The following is a 26,610-nucleotide window of genomic DNA, read 5'->3' as shown; positions in this document are numbered from 1 at the left end:
AGAAAACAGCCTGTGTGCCATCGATATGAGTCAGAAACATGTATTCTACTGTCAAAATTTACGACAAAGTTGAAATAGTATGATTTTAGTCATAAAGTCAGTCTCTTCCAAAATAACATTTTGTGAGACATAGCTGTGACTGCATCACAACGTAAATGAAGGTTGGGTTTGTTTCAACCCTGCCCTCAGCTGGCAGCACAAAAGCAATCATAATTCAGAGTGCATCTGCACACGACCCAATCACAAGGCCCGTGGTAAATTTGGGTGGACTTTGGATATCCATGGGGCTAGTTCGGGTCCATCGGTAAATTACACAATGTACATGGGACAATATGTAGAAAATTCCAATAGCTCCAAAATTCTAGTAGAAAAAAATATAAAAATAACACAAGGAATAAATACACAATGAGTAACGATAACTTGGCCATATACACTGGGTACCAATACCATTTTATCATCTATTGTCGCTCTGGATGTCTGCCTAGTTGAGGGCTTCTCTTCAGCCCAGGATGTCTGCCTAGTTGAGGGCTTCTCTTCAGCCCTGGATGTCTGCCTAGTTGAGGGCTTCTCTTCAGCCCAGGATGTCTGCCTAGTTGAGGACTTCTCTTCAACCCTTGATGTCTGCCTAGTTGAGGGCCCCTCTTCAACCCTAGATGTCTGCCTAGTTGAGGGCTTCTCTTCAGCCCAGGATGTCTGCCTAGTTGAGGGCTTCTCTTCAGCCCTGGATGTCTGCCTAGTTGAGGGCTTCTCTTCAGCCCTGGATGTCTGCCTAGTTGAGTGCTTCTCTTCAGCCCAGGATGTCTGCCTAGTTGAGGGCTTCTCTTCAGCCCAGGATGTCTGCCTAGTTGAGGGCTTCTCTTCAGCCCTTGATGTCTGCCTAGTTGAGGACTTCTCTTCAACCCTGGATGTCTGCCTAGTTGAGGGCTTCTCTTCAGCCCTGGATGTCTGCCTAGTTGAGGGCTTCTCTTCAGCCCTGGATGTCTGCCTAGTTGAGGGCCCCTCTTCAGCCCTGGATGTCTGCCTAGTTGAGGGCTTCTCTTCAGCCCAGGATGTCTGCCTAGTTGAGGGCTTCTCTTCAGCCCTGGATGTCTGCCTAGTTGAGGGCTTCTCTTCAGCCCAGGATGTCTGCCTAGTTGAGGGCTTCTCTTCAGCCCTGGATGTCTGCCTAGTTGAGGGCTTCTCTTCAGCCCAGGATGTCTTCCTAGTTGAGGACTTCTCTTCAACCCTGGATGTCTGCCTAGTTGAGGGCCCCTCTTCAACCCTAGATGTCTGCCTAGTTGAGGGCTTCTCTTCAGCCCAGGATGTCTGCCTAGTTGAGGGCTTCTCTTCAGCCCTGGATGTCTGCCTAGTTGAGGGCTTCTCTTCAGCCCTTGATGTCTGCCTAGTTGAGGACCTCTCTTCAACCCTGGATGTCTGCCTAGTTGAGGGCTTCTCTTCAGCCCTGGATGTCTGCCTAGTTGAGGGCCCCTCTTCAGCCCTGGATGTCTGCCTAGTTGAGGGCTTCTCTTCAGCCCAGGATGTCTGCCTAGTTGAGGGCTTCTCTTCAGCCCTGGATGTCTGCCTAGTTGAGGGCTTCTCTTCAGCCCAGGATGTCTGCCTAGTTCAGGGCCCCTCTTCAGCCCTGGATGTCTGCCTAGTTGAGGGCCCCTCTTCAACCCTAGATGTCTGCCTAGTTGAGGGCCCCTCTTCAACCCTGGATGTCTGCCTAGTTGAGGCCCTCTCTTCAACCCTAGATGTCTGCCTAGTTGAGGACTTCTCTTCAACCCTGGATGTCTGCCTAGTTGAGGGCTTCTCTTCAGTCCTGGATGTCTGCCTAGTTGAGTGCTTCTCTTCAGCCCAGGATGTCTGCCTAGTTGAGGGCTTCTCTTCAGCCCAGGATGTCTGCCTAGTTGAGGGCTTCTCTTCAGCCCTTGATGTCTGCCTAGTTGAGGACTTCTCTTCAACCCTGGATGTCTGCCTAGTTGAGGGCTTCTCTTCAGCCCTGGATGTCTGCCTAGTTGAGGGCTTCTCTTCAGCCCTGGATGTCTGCCTAGTTGAGGGCCCCTCTTCAGCCCTGGATGTCTGCCTAGTTGAGGGCTTCTCTTCAGCCCAGGATGTCTGCCTAGTTGAGGGCTTCTCTTCAGCCCTGGATGTCTGCCTAGTTGAGGGCTTCTCTTCAGCCCAGGATGTCTGCCTAGTTGAGGGCTTCTCTTCAGCCCAGGATGTCTGCCTAGTTGAGGGCTTCTCTTCAGCCCTGGATGTCTGCCTAGTTGAGGGCTTCTCTTCAGCCCAGGATGTCTTCCTAGTTGAGGACTTCTCTTCAACCCTGGATGTCTGCCTAGTTGAGGGCCCCTCTTCAACCCTAGATGTCTGCCTAGTTGAGGGCTTCTCTTCAGCCCAGGATGTCTGCCTAGTTGAGGGCTTCTCTTCAGCCCTGGATGTCTGCCTAGTTGAGGGCTTCTCTTCAGCCCTGGATGTCTGCCTAGTTGAGTGCTTCTCTTCAGCCCAGGATGTCTGCCTAGTTGAGTGCTTCTCTTCAGCCCAGGATGTCTGCCTAGTTGAGGGCTTCTCTTCAGCCCTTGATGTCTGCCTAGTTGATGACCTCTCTTCAACCTTGGATGTCTGCCTAGTTGAGGACCTCTCTTCAACCCTGGATGTCTGCCTAGTTGAGGGCCTCTCTTCAGCCCTGGATGTCTGCCTAGTTGAGGGCCCCTCTTCAGCCCTGGATGTCTGCCTAGTTGAGGGCTTCTCTTCAGCCCAGGATGTCTGCCTAGTTGAGGGCTTCTCTTCAGCCCTGGATGTCTGCCTAGTTGAGGGCTTCTCTTCAGCCCAGGATGTCTGCCTAGTTCAGGGCCCCTCTTCAGCCCTGGATGTCTGCCTAGTTGAGGGCCCCTCTTCAGCCCTGGATGTCTGCCTAGTTGAGGGCCCCTCTTCAACCCTAGATGTCTGCCTAGTTGAGGGCCCCTCTTCAACCCTGGATGTCTGCCTAGTTGAGGGCTTCTCTTCAACCCTGGATGTCTGCCTAGTTGAGGCCCTCTCTTCAACCCTAGATGTCTGCCTAGTTGAGGACTTCTCTTCAACCCTGGATGTCTGCCTAGTTGAGGGCTTCTCTTCAGCCCTGGATGTCTGCCTAGTTGAGGGCCCCTCTTCAGCCCTGGATGTCTGCCTAGTTGAGGGCTTCTCTTCAGCCCAGGATGTCTGCCTAGTTGAGGGCTTCTCTTCAGCCCTGGATGTCTGCCTAGTTGAGGGCTTCTCTTCAGCCCAGGATGTCTGCCTAGTTGAGGGCTTCTCTTCAACCCTGGATGTCTGCCTAGTTGAGGCCCTCTCTTCAACCCTGGATGTCTGCCTAGTTGAGGCCCTCTCTTCAACCCTGGATGTCTGCCTAGTTGAGCGCCTCTCTTCAGCCCTAGATGTCTGCCTAGTTGAGGGCTTCTCTTCAGCCCAGGATGTCTGCCCAGTTGAGGCCCTCTCTTCAACCATGGATGTCTGCCTAGTTGAGGGCCCCTCTTCAACCCTAGATGTCTGCCTAGTTGAGGCCCTCTCTTCAACCCTGGATGTCTGCCTAGTTGAGGCCCTCTCTTCAGCCCAGGATGTCTGCCTAGTTGAGGCCCTCTCTTCAACCCTAGATGTCTGCCTAGTTGAGGCCCTCTCTTCAACCCTAGATGTCTGCCTAGTTGAGGCCCTCTCTTCAACCCTGGATGTCTGCCTAGTTGAGCTTCTCTCTTCAACCCTAGATGTCTGCCTAGTTGAGGCCCTCTCTTCAGCCCAGGATGTCTGCCTAGTTGAGGCCCTCTCTTCAACCCTAGATGTCTGCCTAGTTGAGGCCCTCTCTTCAACCCTAGATGTCTGCCTAGTTGAGGCCCTCTCTTCAGCCCTGGATGTCTGCCTAGTTGAGCGCCTCTCTTCAACCCTGGATGTCTGCCTAGTTGAGCGCCTCTCTTCAACCCTGGATGTCTGCCTAGTTGAGGCCCTCTCTTCAACCCTGGATGTCTGCCTAGTTGAGCGCCTCTCTTCAACCCTGGATGTCTGCCTAGTTGAGACCCTCTCTTCAACCCTGGATGTCTGCCTAGTTGAGCGCCTCTCTTCAGCCCTAGATGTCTGCCTAGTTGAGGGCTTCTCTTCAGCCCAGGATGTCTGCCTAGTTGAGGGGCTCTCTTCAGCCCTGGATGTCTGCCTAGTTGAGGGCCTCTCTTCAGCCCTGGATGTCTGCCTAGTTGAGCGCCTCTCTTCAGCCCTGGATGTCTGCCTAGTTGAGGGCTTCTCTTCAACCCTGGATGTCTGCCTAGTTGAGCGCCTCTCTTCAGCCCTAGATGTCTGCCTAGTTGAGGGCTTCTCTTCAGCCCAGGATGTCTGCCCAGTTGAGGCCCTCTCTTCAACCCTGGATGTCTGCCTAGTTGAGGGCCCCTCTTCAACCCTAGATGTCTGCCTAGTTGAGGCCCTCTCTTCAACCCTGGATGTCTGCCTTAGTTGAGGCCCTCTCTTCAGCCCAGGATGTCTGCCTAGTTGAGCTTCTCTCTTCAACCCTAGATGTCTGCCTAGTTGAGGCCCTCTCTTCAGCCCAGGATGTCTGCCTAGTTGAGGCCCTCTCTTCAACCCTAGATGTCTGCCTAGTTGAGGCCCTCTCTTCAACCCTAGATGTCTGCCTAGTTGAGGCCCTCTCTTCAGCCCTGGATGTCTGCCTAGTTGAGCGCCTCTCTTCAACCCTGGATGTCTGCCTAGTTGAGCGCCTCTCTTCAACCCTGGATGTCTGCCTAGTTGAGGCCCTCTCTTCAACCCTGGATGTCTGCCTAGTTGAGCGCCTCTCTTCAACCCTGGATGTCTGCCTAGTTGAGGCCCTCTCTTCAACCCTGGATGTCTGCCTAGTTGAGCGCCTCTCTTCAGCCCTAGATGTCTGCCTAGTTGAGGCCCTCTCTTCAACCCTGGATGTCTGCCTAGTTGAGCGCCTCTCTTCAGCCCTAGATGTCTGCCTAGTTGAGGGCTTCTCTTCAGCCCAGGATGTCTGCCTAGTTGAGGGCTTCTCTTCAGACCTGGATGTCTGCCTAGTTGAGGCCTCTCTTCAGCCCTGGATGTCTGCCTAGTTGAGGGCCTCTCTTCAGCCCTGGATGTCTGCCTAGTTGAGCGCCTCTATTCAGCCCTGGATGTCTGCCTAGTTGAGGGCTTCTCTTCAACCCTGGATGTCTGCCTAGTTGAGGCCCTCTCTTCAACCCTGGATGTCTGCCTAGTTGAGCGCCTCTCTTCAGCCCTAGATGTCTGCCTAGTTGAGGGCTTCTCTTCAGCCCAGGATGTCTGCCTAGTTGAGGGCTTCTCTTCAGCCCTGGATGTCTGCCTAGTTGAGGGCCTCTCTTCAGCCCTGGATGTCTGCCTAGTTGAGGGCCTCTCTTCAGCCCTGGATGTCTGCCTAGTTGAGCGCCTCTCTTCAGCCCTGGATGTCTGCCTAGTTGAGGGCTTCTCTTCAGACCTGGATGTCTGCCTAGTTGAGGGCCTCTCTTCAGCCCTGGATGTCTGCCTAGTTGAGGCCCTCTCTTCAACCCTGGATGTCTGCCTAGTTGAGGCCCTCTCTTCAACCCTGGATGTCTGCCTAGTTGAGCGCCTCTCTTCAACCCTGGATGTCTGCCTAGTTGAGGCCCTCTCTTCAACCCTGGATGTCTGCCTAGTTGAGCGCCTCTCTTCAGCCCTAGATGTCTGCCTAGTTGAGGGCTTCTCTTCAGCCCAGGATGTCTGCCTAGTTGAGGGCTTCTCTTCAGACCTGGATGTCTGCCTAGTTGAGGGCCTCTCTTCAACCCTGGATGTCTGCCTAGTTGAGCGCCTCTCTTCAGCCCTAGATGTCTGCCTAGTTGAGGGCTTCTCTTCAGCCCAGGATGTCTGCCCAGTTGAGGCCCTCTCTTCAACCCTGGATGTCTGCCTAGTTGAGGGCCCCTCTTCAACCCTAGATGTCTGCCTAGTTGAGGCCCTCTCTTCAACCCTGGATGTCTGCCTAGTTGAGGCCCTCTCTTCAACCCTGGATGTCTGCCTAGTTGAGCGCCTCTCTTCAGCCCTAGATGTCTGCCTAGTTGAGGGCTTCTCTTCAGCCCAGGATGTCTGCCTAGTTGAGGGCTTCTCTTCAGCCCTGGATGTCTGCCTAGTTGAGGGCCTCTCTTCAGCCCTGGATGTCTGCCTTGTTGAGGGCCTCTCTTCAGCCCTGGATATCTGCCTAGTTGAGCGCCTCTCTTCAGCCCTGGATGTCTGCCTAGTTGAGGGCTTCTCTTCAGACCTGGATGTCTGCCTAGTTGAGGGCCTCTCTTCAGCCCTGGATGTCTGCCTAGTTGAGGGCCTCTCTTCAGCCCTGGATGTCTGCCTAGTTGAGCGCCTCTCTTCAGCCCTGGATGTCTGCCTAGTTGAGGGCTTCTCTTCAACCCTGGATGTCTGCCTAGTTGAGGCCCTCTCTTCAACCCTGGATGTCTGCCTAGTTGAGCACCTCTCTTCAGCCCTAGATGTCTGCCTAGTTGAGGGCCTCTCTTCAGCCCTGGATGTCTGCCTAGTTGAGGGCCTCTCTTCAGCCCTGGATGTCTGCCTAGTTGAGCGCCTCTCTTCAGCCCTGGATGTCTGCCTAGTTGAGGGCCTCTCTTCAGCCCTGGTCTGTGTCTCCCAATCTGGTTCAGGTGCCCCCGCCACTCACTCTCTCTCTGGAGCTTCGCTCCCCTACATCATACTCATTCACAACTTTTTACTGATCGGCTGTTGGACTATTTGATTAGTGGTTCTTACTATGTTTGTCTAATTATTTAGGAACGCTTTTATATGAAGTCTCATTTAATATTAGTGTTTAGAGTTGTGTTGGCAACATATCTTAGATTGTTCTGTTAACTTTGTATGCTCTTAGTGCTGTGTTTTCTCTCATGTTAATTGATAGAGCAAGAAACGAACATGCTGCTGTTGCTCATTTTGCTCTTGTCTACCCTTGGCTTTTACAATGTTGGTTATACCTTTAGAGCCCCTTGCTCTGTGAATGAGTAAATATATGACTGTTTCCCCCTTGTGCCTTGAGAGAAACCACACGCTTGCTTTGTAAATGCACGCGAGAACTCTGCACATTTCTCCCAAACAACATGGGAGAAATCGGACTCTTGCGCTTGGTACTTAACCATGTCTCTGGACTTTAGACATCTCCTGAAATATGTGGTGTTAAAGACTCTGGTGACTGTGGATTGTCCTTCAAGTGCTGTCTGTAAATCCACATGCTGTAACCCTCGATATAGACTTGCCATTATCTTGCTGCTTCTACTGTCTGGAAATGTGCAGTCTAACCCAGGCCCTGACATTTTTACCCCTGCCGAATTTAGTAGTCAGAGTGGCATGAAGTTTCTGCATATGAATGTAAGAAGTCTTCTGCCAAAGCTTGATTTTGTGAATATATGGATAAAATCTGCCGACCCTGATGGATTTATGCTTTCTGAAACCTGTCTCAAAATATCTATTACAGACAAAAACATTGGCATAAATGGTTACAATGTTTTTAGTGCAGATGGTAAATCTAATGGTGGTGGTGTTGCTGTGTACGTAAAAGACAAGTTTGTGACGGTCGTTCGGACTTCTGTTACTAAACCTAAGCAATTTGAATATCTGTCTTTGACCCTAAATCTTGGCTCATCTTTAAATATTGTTGTATCTTGTTGTTATATACATCCATCTGCTACTGCTGGCTCTCTGGATGTTATTTTTGAATTGTTATCACAGAATGTCAACTCTGAGTTTGTCCTGATGGGTGATCTGAATCAGGACTGGTTAACATCTAGCTCTGATCAACTCAAAATGCTATGCAGTACCTATAATCTCACTCAGATTGTCGACAGTGTAACTAGGTTATCACTCAGATTGTCGACAGTGTAACTAGGTTATCACTCAGATTGTCGACAGTGTAACTAGGTTATCACTCAGATTGTCGACAGTGTAACTAGGTTATCACTCAGATTGTCGACAGTGTAACTAGGTTATCACTCAGATTGTCGACAGTGTAACTCAGGTTATCACTCAGATTGTCGACAGTGTAACTAGGTTATCACTCAGATTGTCGACAGTGTAACTAGGTTATCACTCAGGTTAACTAGGTTATCACTCAGATTGTCAACAGTGTAACTAGGTTATCACTCAGATTGTCAACAGTGTAACTAGGTTATCACTTGTCAGAACTTTATCACTCAGATTGTCAACAGTGTAACTAGGTTATCACTCAGATTGTCAACAGTGTAACTAGGTTATCACTCAGATTGTCAACAGTGTAACTAGGTTATCACTCAGATTGTCAACAGTGTAACTAGGTTATCACTCAGATTGTCAACAGTGTAACTAGGTTATCACTCAGATTGTCAACAGTGTAACTAGGTTATCACTCAGATTGTCAACAGTGGTTATCAACAACAGTAACTAGGTTATCACTCAGATTGTCAACAGTGTAACTCACTCAGATTGTCAACAGTGTAACTAGGTTATCACTCAGATTGTCAACAGTGTAACTAGGTTATCACTCAGATTGTCAACAGTGTAACTAGGTTATCACTCAGATTGTCAACAGTGTAACTAGGTTATCTAGTTACACTGTCGATCTTCACGTGTCATTACAAAAACAAACTGGAAGCAGTTTGATATTCAAGGTTTTTACTTAGCATTGAATGGAATATAATTTAATTCATCCCTGATGTTGAATTAGCCTTTTCTTCGAACTCTGGGTGTTGCTATGACCCTTAAACTGAAAGCAGACCACTACCTTAAATCTACTTCGGAAAATGTAAATGATCCCTCCAAATGTTGGCAAGTAGTGAAAGATTTGGAGTGGAAAAAAGATACACAGCTTCCCAAATGATTGTTGGTAGACACACAGATTGTAACTGAGAGAACTTCTATTCTGAAAGCCTTAAATCAGCATTTTCTAGATGCAGGCAGTTTATTTGAAAAGGTTAAAGGTATAAATGAGCCCCCTGTGAATTTACCTGACACCCCTGTGCACTCCTTCACCAGGTTCTCCTTCTCATCTTCCTCTGTTTCAGAAGTGTGTAAAGCCCTGAAAGAAATTGATAGAATGATGAACTAGTCTTATAGCTTGAGGGTAGAAGCTGTTCCAGGTCCTGTTGGTTCCAGACTTTTTTGGGGGGGGTCCAGACTTGGTTCATCGGTACCGCTTGCTGTGCAGTAGCAGAGAGAACAGTCTATGACTTGGTTGAGTCTTTGGCAAGGGCCTTCCTCTGACACTGCCTGGTATAGAGGTCCTGTATGGAAGGGAGCTCGGCCCCCGTGATGTACTGGGCCGTACATGATACCCTCTGTAGCGCCTTGTGGTCGGATGCCAAACAGTTTCCATACTAAGCGGTGATGAAGCTTGTCAAGGTGCTCTCAATGGTGCAGCTGTAGAACTTGTTGAGGATCTGAGGGCCCATGACAACTCTTTTCAGCCTCCTGAGGGGGAAGAGGTGTTTTCGTATCCTCATTTTGACTGTGTTGATGTGTGTGGACCATGATAGTGTGTTGGTGATGTGGAAACCGAGGAACTTGGAAACTAAGGAACTTGAAGGTCTTTACCTGTTCCACAACAGGCCTGTCGATGTGGATGGTGCCGTGCTCAGCCCTCCGTTTCCTGTAATCCACGATCAGCTCCTTTGTCTTGCTGACGTTAAGGGAGTGGTTGTTGTCCTGGCAACACAATGCCAGGTCTCTGACCTCTTCCCTGTAGGCTGTCTCATCGTTGTTGTGCAACATGAAAATATTGTCTCATTTACATTGTGTTGATTATTGCAGAGAGGGGATTCTTTCTCAGAAACAGAGTAAAGATGGCATCAAGATGGAGCCTTCTAGAGGACAAAGTAACTAGGCTAATGCACATCGCAAGCTGCTCCAAGGATTTGAACAGTTTTGACTCCCAACAGCAGCAGCTCACTTTGAGCAGGCCAAGACCCTTTCACAAACACAAGTAAATTAGAGGCAAATGATTGTGTTCTTCAGACCAGACCCTAGGCCAGATCAACATATGTCGCCCCTGTGTCATGTATAGTATAAAGATTTGGAATGGATTGATAGAGTAGAGTAATGAAATGTATCATCCACAATTGATGCATTTTAGTTGAGCTTATTCAGTAGCTCTTGGAGACGAAACATTGTTGCCAGCTATTCATATCGGATCGTTACAATGTTGCAATCACTAGGCAATCAACTGCCTATAGTAGGACACAGAGTTGTTATCAATAAGCCACATATATCACACATGACACTAGTCACGACCCCACAATAGTTCAAATTACAATAAACATGTATTATCAACCAGTAGAACTGTAAAAATAGTGAGATATAATTTGTGCTTTCATAAATGCATTGCGCTGGATCAGTGTAAAATCATCTTTCTCTCAATGAACCAGCCTTAAACGATTTTGTTTATTTAAATATCGAATTTGATTGTCAAACATCAGTTTGATAATTTCTTCATTTTGTGGCTGCCTAGTGTCCTCTTTCCAGTCCTATGGTGCTGAATCGCAGTGGGAATGGGGAGTGGGGCGGGCCAGTCCAGTCATGGCTAGAAGGGTTCCAGATTTTGTCAAATTAACTCAATATCTTTTTTGCATTTTAGCTAACTGTAACCCTTTTCCTAACCTTAACCTAATTCTACTAACCTGCTATGTTAATTACCATAACCTGCTGTGTAAGTACTAACCTGCTATGTTAATTACCATACCCTGCTGTGTAAGTTCTAACCTGCTATGTTAATTACCATAACCTGCTGTGTAAGTTCTAACCTGCTATGTTAATTACCATAACCTGCTATGTTAATTACCATAACCTGCTATGTTAATTACCATAACCTGCTGTGTAAGTTCTAACCTGCTATGTTAATTACCATAACCTGCTGTGTAAGTTCTAACCTGCTATGTTAATTACCATAACCTGCTGTGTAAGTACTAACCTGCTATGTTAATTACCATACCCTGCTGTGTAAGTTCTAACCTGCTATGTTAATTACCATAACCTGCTGTGTAAGTTCTAACCTGCTATGTTAATTACCATAACCTGCTATGTTAATTACCATACCTGCTATGTTAATTACCATAACCTGCTGTGTAAGTTCTAACCTGCTATGTTAATTACCATAACCTGCTGTGTAAGTTCTAACCTGCTATGTTAATTACCATAACCTGCTGTGTAAGTTCTAACCTGCTATGTTAATTACCATAACCTGCTGTGTAAGTACTAACCTGCTATGTTAATTACCATAACCTGCTGTGTAAGTTCTAACCTGCTATGTTAATTACCATAACCTGCTGTGTAAGTTCTAACCTGCTATGTTAATTACCATAACCTGCTGTGTAAGTTCTAACCTGCTATGTTAATTACCATAACCTGCTGTGTAAGTTCTAACCTGCTATGTTAATTACCATAACCTGCTGTGTAAGTTCTAACCTGCTATGTTAATTACCATAACCTGCTGTGTGAGTTCTAACCTGCTATGTTAATTACCATAACCTGCTGTGTAAGTTCTAACCTGCTATGTTAATTACCATAACCTGCTGTGTAAGTTCTAACCTGCTATGTTAATTACCATAACCTGCTGTGTAAGTTCTAACCTGCTAGGAAAAGTCAAATCTGACGTTAATTTGACCAAAGCTGGATCCTTTCTAGCCATGACCGTCCGGCCCTGGTCTTCGTAGACGGCCATGTTTTGTTATTTATTGGGCCCAATTCAAATGTTTATGCCTAAACTAAATTAAATTACAGAGGCCTAGATTGTATTTGAAAACAGCTGTGTCTTGTTATTTATTAATTTAAATGTTCATACAAGTAGCCTAAAGGACAGGTCATTTGCAAATGATGGTATACTAATATTATATTTTGAAGTTGTGTTTTATTACCATGTAGGCGACTTACTCTTCTAGGTTTAATGTTTTTTTATTTTTTTTATGATATTCATGATATTCATATTCATGATTTATAGCAGGAATGAAGCAATGTTTTGCTTTTCAATAAAACCTGGCATGTTGGTATAAGAACATTGTTCTACTTTATATTATTACAATTTTACAGGCTAATTTCTCATTTCTATTCTGTTCAAATGAATGACAATAATCTAAATTGTATTTTGAGCACCGTGGGTGGACACCCCAATGCATATGGATGTCTGGTAATTAAACATGTTGCCGGTCACGTTGTCCAGCGCCAAAGTCAACTTTACCACGGTCGCACACCAGCAGGCTGAAGCTAATTGGCAGAATAATTTGGCGAAATCTTCCCACCTGCGAACACACAAAAGAGACACCGACATCAGACCACACCCCAAAACCAACTCAAGTTTGAATTCAGTCATGGCCGCTAGCATTTCTTAATGAACCAAATCTAACATGAGGCCAAATCAGGAAGTGCAGTCAGCCTTTAATTGAGACTTAATTGTTTTGGGAGGCTCTTCTGTAACTGTTTTGATGCACCAGTAGTTTCACAAGGCAGTGGAATACTCTGGAGAATTGACCTTTGTCTCAGTGCAGTACAAACATGATTGTTCCTCACACACACAAACTTGAGCTGTTTAGAGAAAAGCAACATTGTTTTTCTGTGAGCTACTGGAATCTGGTTACGTCCTGTCTAGTCCCATCCTTCTTCCTCCATGGGGCCAGTAGGACTGATGTTTCCCCTTTTCCACTGTGTCCACAGGTAGAATGTAAGAAGGCCCAGCCCAAGGAGGTGATGTTCCCACCAGGCACGCGAGGGAGGGCCAGGGGCCTGCCCTACACCATGGACGCCTTCATGCTGGGGATGGGCATGCTGAGTGAGTATGGACCAACACTACTCCAGCACAGTCCAGCACATTACTCCGTCCCACATGGTAACGCACTCCCTAACACTCACTCTCCAACAGCTGTGCTATGGTAAAGGTCTCCATAGATGAATTGGCCAAACCATTGGTTTTTGGATTGCTAGACCTTATGGTATTTAGATGGAAACCAATGTGGTGGTGATATAAATGGAGTCTAACTAATGTCTTGGTGAGATAGAGGAAAGGGTACTCAGATTAACCAGGTGATGCTCCTCATTGAGCTATTCCAAGATGTGCCGTGCCTGTGGCCACAAGTGGTCTATTTTTCTGGCTCTGGTGAGTCCCAGGTGGCCCTGGGCGTAGGGAGCAGGGCACCACATTACCAGGATAATTTAAGAGGAAAATTGGGGTAATGTAAAATTATGGATTCATCATTCCGTCTGTGTAACCCCTGCAGTGGGTAATGACGGGGACACGGAGGGGTGTCATGGGGGGGGGGGGGGGGGCATCATCTGTAGGGAGCCAACTGTAGCTCTTTCTCTTCAGTTCTCCTCCTCTCCCTCATCACCATTCAGCTCCCCATCCCTCCCTCCCTCTCTCTCTGTCTCTCTATATATATATATATATATATATATATACACACCTCACCTCTCAGCGGGGTTGCTGAGGGCATGACACTGATATCAGACTGATTTTACTGATGGTAAAAGTGAAGGTAACACCCCGTAAGTGGTTCTGTCAGCACCGTAGTTCCCCATCCAGATTTCTTCAGTTTGAACTATTAAACAAGCGCAGTGAACTTTTCAGAACTTATTACGGATCAATGCGTCACTGTGGAGGAGGGGGAAAACAGTGTGCTCCGGAGGGAGAAGTGAGGCTGAGGAGGCGGGGAAAACAGTGTGCTCTGGAGGGAGAAGTGAGGCTGAGGAGGCGGGGAGTGCTCATGTGAGAATATTAACTGCCAACTTATTTGGAGACACTCTTATCTAAATGAAATTGGAAAAAGCAGGACAGCGAAACATTCCTTTGTATAATTTGCATTTGGAAAAACCCCAGAGCCGGCCTCATTATTTAACTGTAAGGTTCTTATACGCCAAATCTCATTAAATCCGGTCCCTAGTTCCTTTGTTTACTGCACCTAATCTAGCTATTTATCTTTATTGTGTTGTGCCCGATGTATGTTTGCTGAAATTAATACACATTTGAACCTGGGCGAAGTATGGGTGTACCAGATGGATAATTGATTTTAAAGTGAATCAGAACTGTTGAACCATAAAATAGGTACATTAGCATGCATATTAATAACGCAAATAAGAGGGCCTGGAAGCAGCCCCGGGGCCAGATCCACTGACAGACTTTATTTACAGCCTTTATTTACTGAGATGGCGGGCGGCGGAGACGCTAGGTTCAACACGCCAGAGTAATGAGTTCTCCCCCTTCTTCTCCTCTACTCCTTCTCTTCTCCTCCCTCTTCTTGTCTTCTGTCTTCTCAGACTCAGATCCCCCTAGTTAAAAACCCCTTTGTGTGTTTATGTACAGATGCCATATCTTAATTAGACCTAGTTTCACACAGCAGGAAAATAATACTGTAGCAACAGGAAATGTGAATTGTTATGTGGATTAGAATTAATGGACATTTTTCTTAGTGGTAGCTACGTTTTTTTGTTAGGGCAAATCAAGTCTGAAATTTTAAAGTGGAAATTACACACTTTAGAAGCATTTTTAAACCATAAATATTAGGGGTGCATGATATAATGACATAACGACACCACATATAATTTAGCGCTACACGTGCAGCACAGCATTCCTAACCTAGCCCACAATGTCTGCTGTGTGGATCAAGCAGTCAACAAGTCGAGCAGTTATTTGAAAGAGTTTCAAAGGTGAAATCTATTAACGCCAAGATAATTCATTGCCCTTGACAATCAACTGTTCTCTGTCGTGGGTTATGTTGGCTTTCGACCGACTGGTCGAGCACTGGTACAGACTACCAAGGGCACTATTTTTTAGATGTTGCCCTACCGGAGTTACACAGTAATAGCGTCACAGCTATTAGCTTCACAACTGACATTTGGGCCAGCGATATCAGCCCCATGAGCATGCTGAGTCTGACAGCACAGTGGGTCATTGAGGATTTCGTACTGAGGGAAGTCGTATTGCATGCTCATGAATGTGCTGGTTGTCATACCACTGATGCCATTTCAAGAACATGAGAACATGTTTGAAACTTGGAAACATGAACACACTAGCTAGCTCCATTCAAACAACTGACTCGAGAAATAAACTCATCAACTGCGCCTGCAGCAGACGTGATACCCTCTATCATGGCATTGAAACGCCTGCTCAACAAAACTGCCGACACAGGCTGTGAACAAGCGATTCGGTGGCACTCTCTCTTTACTGTGTCGCCATCATGCTCGATGCAGGACCATTACATCGATGCAGACAGGAAGAGAGGCCACGGACAGACAGAGCTGAAACTTCACTGCTTTACATGTATGATGAAATCCTGGTTGAGAATGAAACGACTGAACAAATGAACAATGAAACAGCACAGCAAGTAAGTGAAAGAAATAGGTTTTGTTTATGTTTTACTGGTAATGGGGAAATATGTAACTGTCGACAAAATAACTTTTTGGTCAGTGTGGTGTGTGTGTGTAACCTTTATTTAACTAGGCAAGTCAGTTAAGAACAAATTATTATTTACAATGACGGCCTACGCCAACCAAACCCGGACGACGCTGGGCCAATTGTGCGCCGCCCTATGGGATTCCCAATCACGGCCGGATGTGATACAGCCTGGATTCAAATCAGGGACTGTAGTGAAGCCTCCTGCACTGAGATGCAGTGCCTTAGACCACTGTGTCCATGTGTGTGTGTTAACTATTTAACTGTACTAGAATGCTTGAAAGGCAGCAAACATTTTTAATATCAGTTATCGGTATCATTTTTTTGGGCAAGGACAATATCGGATATACTACACGTTTCCATTTCCTGCTGTGCAGTTAAATTACTGCAACAACAGGATGATCAAATTAAGATACATGCGTCAATGCTTGCCCCCGCACTTCTTAACAATGACACATTGCACATACACACATGTAGGCTGCTGATTGGGGTGACTGAATACAGTTGAAGTCGGAAGTTGACATACACTTAGGTTGGAGTCATTAAAACTCGTTTTTCAACCCCTCCACAAATGGTTGGCCGCTCAGCAAGGAAGAAGCCACTGCTCTAAAACCGCCATAAAAAAGCCAGACTACGGTTTGCAACTGTACATAGGGACAAAGATCGTACTTTTTGGAGAAATACCCTCTGATCTGATGAAACAAAAATAGAGCTCTTTGGCCATAATGACCATCGTTATGTTTGGAGGTAAAAGGGGGAGGCTTGCAAGCCAAAGAACACAATCCCAACCGTGAAGCACGGGGGTGGCAGCATCATGTTGTGGGGGTGCTTTGCTGCAGGAGGGACTGGTGCACTTCACAAAATAGATGGCATCATGAGGTAGGAAAATCATGTGGATATACTGAAGCAACATCTCAAGACATCAGTCAGGAAGTTAAAGCTTGGTCGCAAATGGGTCTTCCAAATGGACAATGACCCCAAGCATACTTCCAAAGTTGTGGCAAAATGGCTAAAGGACAACAAAGTCAAGGTATTGGAGTGGCCATCACAAATCCCTGACCTCAATCCCATAGAAAATCTGTGGGCAGAACTGAAAAAGCATGTGCAAGCAAGGAGGCCTACAAACCTGACTCCGTTACACCAGCTCTGTCAGGAGGAATGGGCCAAAATTCACCCAATTTATTGTGGGAAACCCGAAACGTTTGACCCAATTTAACCAATTTAAAGGCAATGCTACCAAATACTAATATAGTGTAGGTAAACTTCTGACCCACTGGGAATGTGATGAAAGAAACAAAAGCTGAAATAAATCATTCTCTCTAATATTATTCTGACATTTCACATTCTTAAAATGAAGTGGTGATGCTAACTGACCTAAAACAGGGAATTTTTACTAGGATTAGTTTAAATGTATTTGGTTAAGGTGTATGTCAACTTTCGACTTCAACTGTATGAACGCTGGAGTGTGTGTATGAGAGTGTGTGAGTAAGGTTTTCTTTCTTTCTGTCTATGGGCACATGGCTGTGGCTGCTCTGTATGCTCCTGATGTGCTGTAGCCCTCCCCCATGTCCTGCGCCAGCGGCCCCAGTGTCAACAGAACGCCACAGAACAGTATTCACGCCATGCCCTTTAAATACCAGCTCCTGACCCCCCCACTCCCGGCATGTAGATGTGCCTTATTTAACTCTCTGCTGGGATAGTCAGCACACAGTTACCTACCTACCGCACTGCAGCAGGAGGCCCAGGTCAAACACAGACACACACACTGGCTAAAATATCTTAGCTATTCCCTTTTAGGGCTTTTACCGAACTCCATGTGGTTGGTTCAATCACAATTTTTTGGTGATGGTGTTTTCTACATGCACAGTCTAAATCAGGGGTCTCCAACCTTTTCTAGCATAAGAGCTACTTCAACAAATATTTTACGTTGCGAGCTACTAATTTTCTTTCTACCTTTCAAATAGGAACATTCTTCTCCTCTCCCCTGCAACTCTTCCCCAGGTTCTTAGTGTACAAGAGAAAGTAGTGCACTGTTTTCTATCAATATACATGTTAAAATAATGGTTCATAAACAACTCTAAGGGGGCCCCTATAAAAATATACATTTTTGCCCTGTTTTATATTTTGCCAAATTATGTTCTCAATTACATTTTCCTGGGTTTAGATTTAGTTTTGTTTTTCAGTCTTAAAATGTTAATTGTTCATAGATAATGAAATGTGATGTTCTGAGTCCATTTCAATGCTTAAATATATATATATATATTGAGAAGGTTTTGGGGAAAGTACACTAAATTACCAAAAGTTTGTGGATACCTGCTCATTGAACATATCATTCCAAAATTGGGGACATTAATATGGAGTTTGTCCCTCTTTGCTGCTACAACATTCTCCACTCTTCTGAGAAGGCGTTTCACTTGATGTTGGACCATTGCTGCGGAGATTTAATTCCATTCAGCCACAAGAGCATTAGCGAGGTCGGGAACTGATGTTGGGCAATTAGACCTGGCTCGCAGTTGGCGTTTCAATTCACCCCAAAGGTGTTCGGTGGGGTTGAGGTCAGGGCTCTGTTCAGGCCAGTCAAGTTCTTCCACGCCGATCTCGACAAACCATTTCTGTAAGGACTTCCCTTTGTGCACAGGGGCATTGTCATGCTGAAACAGGAAAGGGCCTTCACCAAACTGTTGCCTTGAAGTTGGAAGTACAGAATCGTCTACAATGTCATTGTATGCTGTAGCGTTAAGACTTCCCTTCACTGGAACTCAATAAAAACAGCCTCGGACCATTGTTCCTCCTCCACCAAACTTTACAGTTGGCACTATGCATTGGGTCAGGTAGCATTCTCCTGGCATTTGGACTGCCAGATGGTGAAGCGTGATTCAGCATTCCAGAGAACGCGTTTCCATTGCTCCAGAGTTTAATGGCGGCGAGCTATGCACCACTCCAGTCGATGCTTGGCATTGGGCATGGTGATTTTAGGCTTGTGTGTGCTGCTCCGGCATGGAAACCCATTTCATGAAGGTCCTGACAAACAGTTATTGTGCTTTGGAAGTATGCCTGGGTTAATTGTCCATTTGGAAGACCCATTTGCGACCAAGCTTTAACTTCCTGACTGATGTCTTGAGATGCTTCAATATATCCATAGAATTTTCCCTACCTCATGATGCCATCTATTTTGTGAAGTGCACCAGTCCCTCCTGCAGCAAAGCACCCCCACAACATGATGCTGAAAGCCCCGTGCTTCACAGTTGGGATGGTGTTCTTTGGCTTGCGAGCCTCCCCCTTTTCCCTCCAAACATAACGATGGTCATTATGGCCAAACAGTTTTATTTTTGTTTCATCAGACCGGAGGACGTTTCTCCAAAAAGTACGATCTTTGTCCCCGTGTGCAGTTGCAAACTGTAGTCTGGCTTTTTTATGGCGGTTTTAGAGCAGTGGCTTCTTCCTTGCTGAGCGGCCTTACTGTTTATGTCGATATAGGACTCGTTTTACTGTAGATACTTTTGTACCGGCTGCGTGGTCTCATGGTGTTTATACTTGCATACTATTGTTTGTACAGATGAACGTGGTACCTTAAGGTGTTTGGAAATTTGCTCCCAAGGATGAACCAGACTTGTGGAGGTCTACAACTTTTTTTCTGAGGTCTTGGCTGATTTATTTTGATTTTCCCATTATGTCAAGCGAAAAGGCACTGAGTTTGAAGGTAGGCCTTGAAATACATCCACATTTACATCTCGAATGGACTCAAATAATGTCAATTAGCCTAACATTACATTATAAGTGAAATAATCTGTCTGTAAACAATTGCTGGGAACATTGCTTGTGTCATGCACAAAGTAGATGTCCTAACCGACTTGCCAAAACTATAGTTTGTTTGTTTAAAAATAAATTTGTGGAGTGGATGAAAAACAAGTGTTAATGACTCCAACCCAAGTGTATGTAAATTTCCGACTTCAACTGTGCATAGTGTATTTCTGTCAACCCAGAAGATGGTATCACACCAACTGGCTACACACAGAGTGATAGACAAGCTCGCGCACCACACAGACAGGGGCAATATTACTGGAAATTAATTGACAGATATTGTGTTAGGTTTGTCTTTTTAAGCCAATAGTGGCTATTCAGGGGTGGGATAATGTCAATGTTGCGTTGATTAGGTAATAGCTGGGAGCTTGCAGTGTCTGATACTTGTGAGATTTGTTTATGACAGTTTGCGATGGAACTTGTGAAAAATGCATGTACTTTCAGAATTGTTTGGCGAGCTACTAACCTGTTGGAGACCCCTGGTCTAAATGCTAAAGTTGACAGTCAAACAGCAATGTGTGGTTTATCGTTGTGGTCATGGTGGTAATGATGCCGTCTCTTCCAATGATCACATCATTGCCAAATTCCCAGTGATCCAGTGATGTGTTTTCTCATCAGTCCCCAAGAGGAAGGCTTGGAGCTCGTCTAGCCTCTCCTATTTCATTCCTGCAGGTCAAGTCTCCCCTCATCGCCCTTCAGCCAGAAGCAGCTTCTCACTTGGTCAGGATTATATTGAACTTTGTCATGGGCAGCAAAAGGCTGATTGGATATTTATTACCCAGACAGACATGTATCTTTCCCCTGGAAGTGGAAGAGCTGGCCTCTGAGCTGTCCTCTGTCTCTGTACCAACAGCCCTGGTCTGGTCTAGGGTGACGCTGAGATAACAGCAATCATCACAATCATACAGTATTAATGTACCTCCAGAGAAACGATGCTAATACATCCCTCTTAGTATTTGTGCACCTTTTCTTTTTGTAACTCCAGAAGAGATCATTGCCAACAACTATATGTATTGGTAATGTTTAGGGAAAGCAAACAGAAAGTGTCCGGTGACTGCAGAAGGTTAGTTGCAGTGTATGCTCACTAGAGAGAGCAAATCTGTTTGAAATAATGGACACTTTCACAGGGAACAGCAGACTAGTTTATCAAGTTATTACTCTCTGATAACCTTATTAAAGTAGAAGAATATCTGCAGTGAAACAGGCTTTTCCTGGTATTTTCTGTTTAATGCTATCATGTGTGTGTTCTCTGTACATTTACCAGTGGACTCTGGTAATTTGCTCCTGGCCTGAGGGAATCCCTTTTTACTGGCTAATTCAGTCAAAGTTTTGGCCGGAGATGATAACAGCTTTTTATGACAGATAAAGGCTTTGAAATATTCTCACAAACAGTGTGTTTGTGTGATGATCAAACAGATTTTTCTTGATCTGTGATTCGATCATACCTTAGTGTGGATGATGATCAGTCAAACTCACTCACTCACTTACTCACCTGTTCACACTCTCAAATGTCTCAGTATACAGAGGAATACACACACACACACACACACACACACACACACACACACACACACACACACTCTCTCTCTCTGCCCAAACACACACTCTGTTTCTCAATATGTTCCCCCAGCTGCTGCTGTTTGAAACCTGTCCAGATAATTAACTTGTGGGCTGGTGGTTGTAATGAGCGTCTTGACAGCAGAGGAACAATAAATCAGTTGCTTTTAACTTTGTCTTGTTGGCCCGCTGGGTCTGCTTCAGCTTCGCTCAGCCCCCTCACACACACATACATACATACATACATACATACATACATACATACATACATACATACATACATACATACATACAGTGCCTTGCGAAAGTATTCGGCCCCCTTGAACTTTGCGACCTTTTGCCACATTTCAGGCTTCAAACATAAAGATATAAAACTGTATTTTTTTGTGAAGAATCAACAACAAGTGGGACACAATCATGAAGTGGAACGACATTTATTGGATATTTCAAACTTTTTTAACAAATCAAAAACTTAAAAATTGGGCGTGCAAAATTATTCAGCCCCTTTACTTTCAGTGCAGCAAACTCTCTCCAGAAGTTCAGTGAGGATCTCTGAATGATCCAATGTTGACCTAAATGACTAATGATGATAAATACAATCCACCTGTGTGTAATCAAGTCTCCGTATAAATGCACCTGCACTGTGATAGTCTCAGAAAAAGCGCAGAGAGCATCATGAAGAACAAGGAACACACCAGGCAGGTCCGAGATACTGTTGTGAAGAAGTTTAAAGACGGATTTGGATACAAAAAGATTTCCCAAGCTTTAAACATCCCAAGGAGCACTGTGCAAGCGATAATATTGAAATGGAAGGAGTATCAGACCACTGCAAATCTACCAAGACCTGGCCGTCCCTCTAAACTTTCAGCTCATACAAGGAGAAGACTGATCAGAGATGCAGCCAAGAGGCCCATGATCACTCTGGATGAACTGCAGAGATCTACAGCTGAGGTGGGAGACTCTGTCCATAGGACAACAATCAGTCGTATATTGCACAAATCTGGCCTTTATGGAAGAGTGGCAAGATATACATAAAAAGTGTTGTTTAAAGTTTGCCACAAGCCACCTGGGAGACACACCAAACATGTGGAAGAAGGTGCTCTGGTCAGATGAAACCAAAATTGAACTTTTTGGCAACAATACAAAACGTTATGTTTTGAACACACCATCCCCACTGTCAAACATGGTGGTGGCAGCATCATGGTTTGGGCCTGCTTTTCTTCAGCAGGGACAGGGAAGATGGTTAAAATTTATGGGAAGATGGATGGAGCCAAATACAGGACCATTCTGGAAGAAAACCTGATGGAGTCTGCAAAAGACCTGAGACTGGGACGGAGATTTGTCTTCCAACAAGACAATGATCCAAAACATAAAGCAAAATCTACAATGGAATGGTTCAAAAATAAACATATCCAGGTGTTAGAATGGCCAAGTCAAAGTCCAGACCTGAATCCAATCGAGAATCTGTGGAAAGAACTGAAAACTGCTGTTCAAAAATGCTCTCCATCCAACCTCACTGAGCTCGAGCTGTTTTGCAAGGAGGAATGGGAAAAAATGTCAGTCTCTCGATGTGCAAAACTGATAGAGACATACCCCAAGCGACTTACAGCTGTAATCGCAGCAAAAGGTGGCGCTACAAAGTATTAACTTAAGGGGGCTGAATAATTTTGCACGCCCAATTTTTCAGTTTTTGATTTGTTAAAAAATATCCAATAAATGTCGTTCCACTTCATGATTGTGTCCCACTTGTTGTTGATTCTTCACAAAAAAATACAGTTTTATATCTTTATGTTTGAAACCTGAAATGTGGCAAAAGGTCGCAAAGTTCAAGGGGGCCGAATACTTTCGCAAGGCACTGTACATACATACATACATACATACATACATACATACACACACACTCTCATATCACACATACACACACACACACTCATATCACACATACACAGCTCTCCATCCTCCATCCGGCTGGCACTGATACAGCAGTGTGTGTGTGTCTCTATACACTGAGAACTGGCCTAATTTCCCCAGTGTTTCCTGGTGTGTTTCAACTAGTAACTGTTCAGCTGACATATTGCTAATTTTCCCATTTTAAGAAATGTATCAACAATGAGAAATGCAAGGGAGTAAACAGGCCCAAAATAACTTGTGAGCCCTGTCATAAAAACCATTCATCGTCAGCAGTGGTAGCTAGCGAAGACCACAATAGATGGCAAATGAATTGTCACATGATACACACACTCATTTTAAAACTGTGCATTTACTTACAAATGTTATTTTGATTTTAGTTTGCACATCACATTACGCTGCAGCACATGATAGATATACTTACAGTTTATCATCCAAGCCAATTTGGATATTGATATGGTTCACCGTTATTTTCTCATAGAGCCTCATCAGCTCATCAGTCATCATCAGGCTGGTGGAACAGGAAAGGTACAGGCTATTTATTCATGCTAAGCCATCTTGACAGCTCTTGATGTGTGGCCTTCCTCAGTTGATTGGTTCATTTGATTGACTTTATTTGTAGAAAAAAATACAAACATTCGGACCCAGAGGATAACTCATGAAAGCATTATGCAAAGTTTTATACAAAAGTATTCCCAGTGTGGGCCAGACATTTCCATGTCTATCTCCCTCTTGCAGAGGCAGAAAGTATGGTCGTTTTGACAGTGCCTTTGTGCTGAATGAAGTCCTAACGTGTTTTTCACCTTTTATTTCTCAAGGTTACCCGAACATTGTGGCAACATACGGTCGTGGATACACTGGATTCACCCCCAGTTACAGCTATCAGTTCCCTGGTAAGTCTGCTTTTCACATGTCTCTCTTAGAACCCTGTTTAGCTCACCCTCCTCCCCCACACACACACACACACATACACACACACATACACACACACACACACACACACACACACATACACACACACACACACACACATACACACATACACACATACACACACACACACACACACACACACACACACACACACACACACACACACACATGAATACACAAACAAACGCTCACCAGATAAGCTGTGGAGTGAGTGATAAGTGTGTTACGTGTCTGGATTTCTGAACCAGCCTGTTGAAAGCTGCAATACGTGGTGTAAATAGCTTACTCTTTTTAGCCCGCGTATGAACGCCACCATGACCAAACAGCTAAAATGGAGGAGGGATGTTCAAGCCCTCAGCCTTTCTCTCAATGTATGCAAATCCTTCTCTCGGGAGGCAGGAAAATGGCCAAAATTGTACACACAGTCACACAGTCAGATTTGAATGAATTTTTATATCAAGCCCTATGTGCGTCAAAAATGAACAGACTTATTGTCTTAAATGAGCTAAAAGCGTTGACTTGGAGCCGGGTGGGTCCCAGTGGATGAGTCCAAATTGAGCCCATGTGGTGTGAAGGTGAGCAGCTGCAGTGGGCGGCGGGTGGGGGCCTCTGGCCAGGTAGATGTGGCACTGTTATATAGCACGCCTTAGGCAGGCATCCTGTTGATTTCATGCTTTATTTAAGTACTTTACACAGAGTATGTTTGCCGCGCCAGACATCAGTCCCGCCACTGATAAGGCAGAATGGGAAATGTCTGACAGCGACTCAGATCTTTGTAATAGGTTTAGGGGGGAGATACAGGTGTTCCACCCTGGGGTCAGACGTAATCATTTGTCGGAGGTGCCTGGGCTGTGAGCTGGAGGAGCACAGGAGGACTGGGGTGGAGGAAGAGAGGAAGGATGGAGGGAGGGAGGCCAGGGAACAATAAATTATTCATCTCTTCTTTGTAGAAGGATCCTACCAACATGAAAGATGTTCAGACATGGAAGTCTGCAGGGAAGGTTACCTACGATACCTTTACCTTTACATCTCTGTCTGCATAGAGTCAATACAGCTCTATTCATCTATGGTTAGCAGTAGTGTTTGGCTTTATTTGCATTTGTTTCATAAGCTATTCATCTATGGTTAGCAGTAGTGTTTGGCTTTATTTGCATTTGTTTCATAAGCTTTAATAGTCCAAATACTTTCTAGGGAAAAGAATTGGAACATTTTACCTTCTGACATGATACAGTACCTTCTGACATGATACAGTACCTTCTGACATGATACAGTACCTTCTGACATGATACAGTACCTTCTGACATGATACAGTACCTTCTGACATGATACAGTACATTCTGACAGTACCTTCTGATGACAGTACATTCTGACATGATACAGTACCTTCTGACATGATACAGTACCTTCTGACATAATACAGTACATTCTGACATGATACAGTACCTTCTGACATGATACAGTACATTCTGACATAATACAGTACATTCTGACATGATACAGTACCTTCTGACATAATACAGTACATTTTGACATAATACAGTACCTTCTGACATGATACAGTAAGTTCTGACATAATACAGTAAGTTCTGACATGATACAGTACATTCTGACATGATACAGTACATTCTGACATGATACAGTACCTTCTGACATGTACCTTCTGACATGATACAGTACATTCTGACATGATACAGTACCTTCTGACATGATACAGTACATTCTGACATGATACAGTACATTCTGACATGATACAGTACATTCTGACATAATACAGTACATTCTGACATAATACAGTACCTTCTGACATGATACAGTAAGTTCTGACATAATACAGTACCTTCTGACATGATTACCTGACATAATACCTTCTGAGATAAGTTCTGACATGATACAGTACATTCTGACATGATACAGTACCTTCTGACATGATACAGTACCTTCTGACATGATACAGTACATTCTGACATGATACAGTACCTTCCGACATAATACAGTACCTTCCGACATGATACAGTACCTTCTGACATGATACAGTACCTTCTGACATGATACAGTACCTTCTGACATGATACAGTACATTCTGACATGATACAGTACCTTCTGACATAATACAGTACCTTCTGACATGATACAGTACATTCTGACATGATACAGTACCTTCTGACATGATACAGTACCTTCTGACATGATACAGTACATTCTGACATGATACAGTACCTTCTGACATGATACAGTACCTTCTGACATGATACAGTACATTCTGACATGATACAGTACATTCTGACATGATACAGTACATTCTGACATAATACAGTACATTCTGACATGATTACATTTACATTTAAGTCATTTAGCAGACGCTCTTATCCAGAGCGACTTACAAATTGGTGCGTTCACCTTATGACATCCAGTGGAACTGCCACTTTACAATAGTGCATCTAAATCTTTTAAGGGGGGGGAAGGATTACTTTATCCTAGCCTAGGTATTCCTTAAAGAGGTGGGGTTTCAGGTGTCTCCGGAAGGTGGTGATTGACTCCGCTGTCCTGGCGTCGTGAGGGAGTTTGTTCCACCATTGGGGGGCCAGAGCAGCGAACAGTTTTGACTGGGCTGAGCGGGAACTGTACTTCCTCAGTGGTAGGGAGGCGAGCAGGCCAGAGGTGGATGAACGCAGTGGCCTTGTTTGGGTGTAGGGCCTGATCAGAGCCTGGAGGTACTGAGGTGCCGTTCCCCTCACAGCTCCGTAGGCAAGCACCATGGTCTTGTAGCGGATGCGAGCTTCAACTGGAAGCCAGTGGAGAGAGCGGAGGAGCGGGGTGACGTGAGAGAACTTGGGAAGGTTGAACACCAGACGGGCTGCGGCGTTCTGGATGAGCTGTAGGGGTTTAATGGCACAGGCAGGGAGCCCAGCCAACAGCGAGTTGCAGTAATCCAGACGTGAGATGACAAGTGCCTGGATTAGGACCTGCGCCGCTTCCTATGTGAGGCAGGGTCATACTCTGCGGATGTTGTAGAGCATGAACCTACAGGAACGGGCCACCGCCTT

The 26,610-nt window shown here is 45.2% G+C and overlaps 1 protein-coding gene across 16 annotated transcripts in view; it reads left to right on the top strand.

Annotated features, from left to right (window-relative positions):
- LOC115105761 (RNA-binding protein Musashi homolog 2) overlaps positions 1-26,610 on the top strand; it is a 392,467-nt gene that overhangs the window by 291,869 nt on the left and 73,988 nt on the right. For 11 of the 16 annotated variants that reach the window (XR_003859911.2, XR_003859910.2, XM_029628125.2 and 8 more), the window contains exons 9-10: positions 12,637-12,808; positions 23,452-23,526. Coding sequence is in view for 14 of the 16 variants with exons in the window: in XM_029628125.2 (XP_029483985.1) it covers positions 12,637-12,808; positions 23,452-23,526 (247 nt within the window). In the remaining 2 variants the exon portion in view is untranslated. The remainder of the gene's footprint in view (positions 1-12,636; positions 12,809-23,451; positions 23,527-26,610) is intronic. The other 5 variants (XM_029628126.2, XM_029628121.2, XM_029628122.2 and 2 more) reach the window with 1 other exon arrangement.

Source organism: Oncorhynchus nerka, linkage group LG22 (assembly GCF_034236695.1).
Source record: "Oncorhynchus nerka isolate Pitt River linkage group LG22, Oner_Uvic_2.0, whole genome shotgun sequence".
NCBI classification, from domain to species: Eukaryota; Metazoa; Chordata; class Actinopteri; order Salmoniformes; family Salmonidae; genus Oncorhynchus; species Oncorhynchus nerka.
This window is presented reverse-complemented; position numbering and strand designations above follow the sequence as displayed.